A 7,076-nucleotide genomic window follows, 5' to 3' on the forward strand; every position below is an offset into this window, starting at 1 on the left:
AAACCAGATCTTTGTTCAGCGTCAGCAAACCAGCAGCTTAGCCTGTAGCTGATGACTAAAAGGACCCACAGTGCTCAAACTGCACCTTTTTCATGATCCAGGGCAGGTCTGGCTTCTTCTTTCAGTGAAATTTAGTGGTGACTTTAAAATCAGTGCATTTTATTTGTCTGTGACTGAGCCTCCATCTTTGGGAGTGGTGCTGTGTGAGACTCTCAAAGCACGTTTTGCACTTTTAGAGGAGATGCACTAAAACTGTAACATCATTAAAAAGACGCTGAAGCCAAACAAACAAAGAACAAAATAAAAACTGTTTGTTCTCTATGATTGGAACTGACATGTGAAATGTGTCGGGTTGTGTCGTCATCATCACTGATTTGTTTGGAGGAGTCGAGCTTGAACGCTCTTTTCTCCCAATTCTAATAATGACAACATTATTCAAATAAGACTGAAGTGGTCGGGCAGACGTCAGTCTGTTTGCATCTGTAATAACTTTGAATAAGTCATCTTCAGTTAAACGACTCTGAGCATCTTTAAACAAATGCACTGTAATGAACACTGGGCTGCTTTCTAAAAAACCACTTTTACAAAGTCTCTGATGGACGTGGGAGGAGGAGCGAGGATGACATTTATATCAGATGAAGAGTTCTGACTGTGTCACAGCTGCACAGACGTCTCATCGTGTCGGGTATGTTCTGCATATGTTTGGTTTATTTGATAATCTCACACATTCATTGTCTGGTATTCTAATAAACAAAATGATGATAATTGAAGGAAGACAACATTTTTAAAGTTGAACGTTTCAAATGTTGAATATGTTTGATAGTTTTGTTTGAATGATTAGATTAGATAGAAATGGAGTGAATGACAGAGACAGCTGCCTCTTTGTTGATGCTGCTTTAAGTGTTATGATTAATAATGAACGAGCAGCTGCAGATGAGATTCATGAGGACGTCTTCACAGTTTTTCAGCTCTCAGTCATGAAGAGGTGTGGACTGATCCTGCTGCTGCTCTCAGGTCTGTGAACTCATCTCAGTCGCCTCATTTACAGTTTGAATAAAACTTTTGATGTCAGAAAATCAAAGAAAGCACAAAGTGAACTGCTCCATAGGGATTATTTTAAAGGTGTCTGTAAACGAGCTTCAAGCAGTCACAGAAACACTCGTACAATCTCCAAAGACCTTTGTCATGTCAACTAAACTTCTAAAGGTTTCTTTGGGTCCAGTTAGAAGTTTGATTGACAGTCTAATGGTCGGTAGTTTGTAAGAGTTTGTATAAAGTGAAGTAAAAGAGTAAAGAAAGAAAGGAGGGAAGAGTCAGTGCATGAACGTGGCTGTTTGTGTGCACTGCTGAGAAAAACACGTCTTGATTTTATTTTCTGTGTAGAAATCTGACTGAAAGCCTGAAACGCTGCAAACCCGTCAGCTCGCTGAAAAAGATCCTGACTGCTTTTACCACGTCCGTGTGCACGTTAGAGCAGGGCGATATGACCAAAAATATTTATCACGATATTTCATTTTCTTATCGTTGCCTAACATTGTACCGGTATTACCGTGAACGGTATAATATGGCCCAGCCCTAGTGCACGTGTTGTTCAGCTTTGAGAGCCACTAACACGTCGTTTTCCTTCATTGTGCACACTGAAGAGGAAAAATCGTCCAAATACATGTGCAATAAGGCCAGAGTGAAAAACAAACTTAGCACTGTTAAAGCAGCTTTTTAAGCTGATGTGAGAGTTTCGCCCTGGAGCAGGAAACCAGTGTGTAGGTGTCCACAGGCACCGTAAAACAGCTTTTAACCAGTACACGAGTTACACATCCTTTGAAGGACACATATATTAACATATATTCACGTCTTTAAAGATGTCAACAAAAAGTTTGCGTTGTGGTAGCATGTAAAGAATTTATTCTCCTGATGACTAAAATAGTCGAGCTGAGGTGAGTCTGTGACCGCGCTGACTGACTCGTGTCCTCTCAGGTTACGTGATGGTCTGCCATCTTCAGTCTGATCAGTTAGTCAGACAGCTCCACCTGGTTGACCTGCAGAAGTCCTGGAACGATGCTCAGCAATACTGCAGAGATGAGTACATTGACCTCGCCATCGTTAACAGCTCAGCTCTCATCCAGGAAGCCCAGAAAAGGGCGGGGAGCACCGAGGCGTGGATTGGACTCTCCAAGAGCGGCTGGAAATGGTCTCGCCTCGGTCCAGTTCAGTCATCCTGGTTTAACATGTGGTCACCGGGACAGCCAGGGACTGATGAGTGTGTTACAATATCTAGTGATGGATCATGGTCCACAAGACCGTGCTCAGCTACTTATTACTTTGTCTGCTATGACGGTGAGTGTTTCAGACTTTGGTACCAGGGTTTGACAAACTGAACATTTTAGCTGCAGGTTTGAATCCGTCTGATCTTTTGTTTCAGCTGCGACTAACAAACACATCCAGGTGAAGAACTCAATGACCTGGTCTGATGCTCAGTCTTACTGCAGACAGACGTACACAGACCTGAGCACCATCACCAACACGCAGGACAACAGCCAGGTCGCTTCTATGATGCCATCTTATTATCAAGCCTGGATTGGACTGTACAGAAAATACTGGACGTGGTCAAACTCGAGCACAGCCTCCAACCTGCCGTGGGGGCCCGGGCAGCCTGATGACAGCGTAAACTGTGCCACAATAGTCGGATCAACAGGCTCCTTCAACAGTCATAACTGTAGTGACCAACGCCCCTTCCTCTGCTCCAGAGGTGAGTCTGTCCTCTGTGTTTCTGCACAGTCTGGTCCTCCTGGGCTCATCCGGACACTCTTGGCACAGCACTGCCGATGCTTTGGGTGGCGCTGTCATTTAGTGTTTGCTCTGTCTGCGGTAGAGTATCACTTCCTGTTCCTGTTTCAACACAGGAACAGGAAGTAGTAGTTGAGTAGCTTATCTGCGTAGCAATTTAATTAAAAACCTTTAGATAACTTCTGTTTTCATAGTATAATCTTCACGTGCACCATGGCTACTTCACCTGTACCTCCTGCACTTTCTTGCTCATTGTGTCAGATGTTTAGTTACTCCTTTAGCAGTAATGATATCTGTAACAAATGTAACATATTTGCAGCTCTGGAGGCCAGGATTACTGAATTGGAGACTCGGCTTCGCACCCTTCATTCACCCGTAGCTAGCCAGGCCCCTGTAGCTGGTGCAGCCGAAGATAGCGTAGGCCCCGCTAGCTGTTCCCTGGCAGACCCCAAGCAGCTGGGGAAAGAGGGCGGCTGGGTGACGGTGAGGAGGAAGCATAGTCCTAAACAGAAGCCCCAGGTACACCACCAACCCGTTCATGTGTCTAACCGTTTTTCCCCACTCGGCGACACACCCGCCGGGGGTCAAACTCTGGTAATTGGTGATTCTGTTCTCAGACATGTGAAGCTAGAGACACCGGCAGGGGCCAGAGCAGGCGACATTGAAGGAAATTTAAAACTGCTGGCTAAGGGTAAACGTAAATTCAGTAAGATCATAATTCACGTCGGCAGTAATGACACCCGGTTACGCCAATCAGAGGTCACTAAAATCAATATTGAATCGGTGTGCAACTTTGCCAAAACAATGTGGGACTCTGTAGTTTTCTCTGGTCCCCTCCCCAATCAGACCAGGAGTGACATGTTTAGCCGCATGTTCTCCTTAAACTGCTGGCTGTCTGAGTGGTGTCCCAGAAACGATGTGGGCTTCATAGATAATTGGCAAACCTTCTGGAGGAAACCTGGTCTTGTTAGGAGAGACGGCATCCATCCCACTTTGGATGGAGCAGCTCTCATTTCTAGAAATATGGACAAATTTATTAAACCCCCCAAAATATGACTATCCAGAGTTGGGACCAGGAAGCAGAGTTGCAGTCTTACACGCCTCTCTGCAGCTTCTCTCCTCCTGCTACCCCCCCAAAAACCCATCTCCATAGAGACTGTGTCAGCTCCCAAACAGACAAAAAACAAACTAAAAACCAGCAACAAACAACTTAAACATAAACAATTACAAAGAAAGAACAATACAGTATCCACATCTGAACCAAAGAGTAAAACAGTGAAATGTGGATTATTAAATATTAGGTCTCTCTCCTCCAAGTCTCTGTTAGTACATGACTTAATAATTGATCAACAAATTGATCTACTATGCCTTACAGAAACCTGGTTGCAGCAGGATGATTATGTTAGTTTAAATGAATCAACACCCCCGAGTCATTCTAACTACCAGAAATCTCGAAGCACAGGCCGAGGGGGTGGTGTGCTGGGCTGGTTCTAGACAGGCATATATGAGGGGGCAGACAGAAATGTAAAGGGGGCACATGGTGGCAGCTGAGGCGAATGTGGGGTGCTCTGAATAACTGTTTTTGTCATGTAATTGGATTGCACTTTGTCAAACCTCTACCCTAAAACCTGACCAACTTGGGTGTCCCCCCTGAAGGCTCAGCTTCTGCAGGTCTAGATCTTAGTGTCACTGAGGCACACAAACCCCCTGACCACGTTAAGGTGGCAATCACTCAGGAGGAAAACTGAAAAACAAAATAAAAAATAATAAAATAAAATAATGCTCATCAGATTCTAACAATTCAAAACATGACATTTACCTTAACTGGATGCCCTATGTTAAATACATTTGAATCCAACCATAGTACTTCTCACTATTGCCAATATTAACAAAACTAAAAAGGGTAGGCCAAGTTATGAAAAAAGGGCACTTCTCCAACTCTTGAAAAATAGAAATAAAAAATACATTAAAATATCCATCCAGTTCTTTAAAACCAACAACATAAAATCTATCTTAATTTGATTGCCTAAGTAAAGTATCAAATCAATTTTATTTATATAGCACTTTTACATTATACATGCTTCCCTTAGGCAGTATCATTAGAAGACATAGCATACATTTACACTGCTATGCAGATGACACCCAGCTCTATCTGTGCATGAAGCCAGATAACACACACCAATGAGTTTCACTGCAGGAATGTCTTAAAGACATAAAGACCTGGATGGCCGCTAACTTTCTGCTTCTTAATTCAGATCAAACTGAGGTTATTGTACTCGGCCCTGAAAAGCCTAGAAATATGGTATCTAAGCAGATTCTTACTCTGGATGGCATTACCTTGGCCTCCAGTAACACTGTGAGGAACCTTGGAGTCATTTTTGACCAGGACATGTCCTTCAACGCACATATTAAACAAATATGTAAGACTGCGTTCTTCCATTTGCGCCCCTCCCTGAGCTCTGAGTTCTGCTGGAGGTTTCTTCCTGTTAAAAGGGAAAAAGTTTTTCCTTCTGACTGTCGCCAAAGTGCTTATTCATAGGGGGTCATTTGATTGCTTGGTTTTTTCTCTATATGTATTACTATAGGGTCTACCGCACAGTATAAAGCGCCTTGAGGCGACTGTTGTTGGGATTTAGTGATGTATAAATAAAATTGAATTGAATTGAATGGCCCTTTTCTTTCTCTGCAGATGTCAAACCTTCAGCCTCGAGGTCAGTGAAGGTTCAGCTGAGGGCGGGATCTGCAGACCTGAACGACCCCACAGTGCAAGAATCCATCCTGCAGCAGGTCAGAGGTCACACGGGCCCCGATACAAGGAACAGACCGCTATAACTACTGTGAAATGATAGAGAGCAGTGAGTCTGTGCAGGTTCAGGGACACGTGACAGCACACAGCTGCAGAGATACGGGGCTCGTGTAATGCAATCCCATCCATTTGTATTATTTAACCTTTTTAACTGGTAACTTGAAGAAGTCACTTAATTTCAGATTACTGTGAGGAGACGACGTGAACCAATGACAGGCAATGAGGCCTAATTCCAGACTTCAGTTTCATCCCCAGCCAGTTCATTTAGTTCATTTCCCCCAGAAACAGCACCAACAACGTTTTCTGCTCACTACAGAAACAACGGCTGATTAATGAGGAGCTTCTGTTAATGTGTGAAAACTGTGTTTCAGGTGACGGAGAAGCTGGTGGAGCAAGGAGTCACTGAGGAGGTGAAGCTGAGGTGGAGGACGCAGCCTGATGGGAAGGTTTTCCACAGAGAGGAGGAGACAGCCGCTTACAGTGAGAAGGAAGACTGTGGCGGTTTAGTCTGAACGTTATTGGCTGATGTTCCTCAGATGATCTGCTGTGTAATTCAACTTATTTCCATCTCTGTACTCTGACTGCTGGACTGTAACAGCGTAGCTTTGCATGACTGACAGTTGGAAATCATCCTTCTTTATCCTAAGCTCAGATCAGAGTGTCTGATGAGCTGTTTTATGCCTCTTTGTTTCTTCTGATTGGTGAAGCTAAAGTTTGCAGGTGAGCGGGTGGGCGGACCTTCTGTGTCTCAGATATAAATGTTCATGATATCCTGTCTCTACATATGAAAGTTCAAGAGGAGAAAAAGGTGAAACTGAGTGTTCAGAGCAGCCTGATGTCTGAGCTTTTTGACTTCATACTTTATAGTTCAAATGAGCACCCAGCAATATAACAGTAGATATGCCGTATATGTCAGTGAATCGCGCATTTATGCTCTCTATTATCATATTAAATATACATTTTTCTGTCTCAGAAATGTCTCTGCTGCTGTTTGATTCTGTAAACTACAGTCATGGCTCTGCATCCATCTTCATTGTAAACTCTATTCAATAAAGTCTATTGATATTTTATTGTCCTGTCAGAACTTTCAGTTGCTTCATTTTTATGCTCTTATTTTGAATTTGATGCCAGTAACCAGAGGTGGGACCAAGTCATTGTTTTGCAAGTCTCAAGTAAGTCTCAAGTCTTTATCCTCAAGTCTCAAGTCAAGTCTCAAGTAATGTCAGGCAAGTCAGAGTCGAGTCTCAAGTCACTGGTGTAAAAGTCCGAGTCAAGTCACAAGTCTGAAATTTTGAATTTCAAGTCCTTTCGAGTCATTAAAAAAAAAAAAAGAAAAAAGTATGTTGCAGTTATGCTAAATGTAAATATTAGACCATGTAATTTTTAAATCTGTGTTTTTCTCAACACATGACAAAATAGTGAACTTAGAAAATATACACAAATTGTGAAATTGCACCTCTTTAAAATGCAGCTCAATTAAACCTAG

At 42.9% G+C, this 7,076-nt stretch overlaps 1 protein-coding gene across 1 annotated transcript; it reads left to right on the plus strand.

The window, feature by feature from the left end:
• The first annotated feature begins 894 nt into the window (after positions 1 to 894).
• On the plus strand, positions 895 to 5,901 carry LOC113032533 (macrophage mannose receptor 1-like). The gene is made up of 4 exons (XM_026185503.1): positions 895 to 1,014; positions 1,975 to 2,334; positions 2,420 to 2,746; positions 5,474 to 5,901. Exons 1-4 carry the CDS (start codon positions 906 to 908, stop codon positions 5,614 to 5,616), a joined length of 939 nt encoding a protein of 312 aa, XP_026041288.1. The 5' UTR covers positions 895 to 905; the 3' UTR covers positions 5,617 to 5,901.
• Positions 5,902 to 7,076: the final 1,175 nt, after the last annotated feature.

Source organism: Astatotilapia calliptera, chromosome 11 (genome assembly GCF_900246225.1).
Source record: "Astatotilapia calliptera chromosome 11, fAstCal1.2, whole genome shotgun sequence".
NCBI classification, from domain to species: Eukaryota; Metazoa; Chordata; class Actinopteri; order Cichliformes; family Cichlidae; genus Astatotilapia; species Astatotilapia calliptera.

Coding starts and splice junctions, on each gene's coding strand:
- LOC113032533 (XM_026185503.1), top strand. CDS start 906: ATGATTAATAATGAACGAGCAGCTGCAGATGAGATTCATGAGGACGTC. Junction 1,015..1,974: donor GATCCTGCTGCTGCTCTCAG/GTCTGTGAACTC, acceptor GTGTCCTCTCAG/GTTACGTGATGGTCTGCCAT. Junction 2,747..5,473: donor CCCCTTCCTCTGCTCCAGAG/GTGAGTCTGTCC, acceptor CTTTCTCTGCAG/ATGTCAAACCTTCAGCCTCG.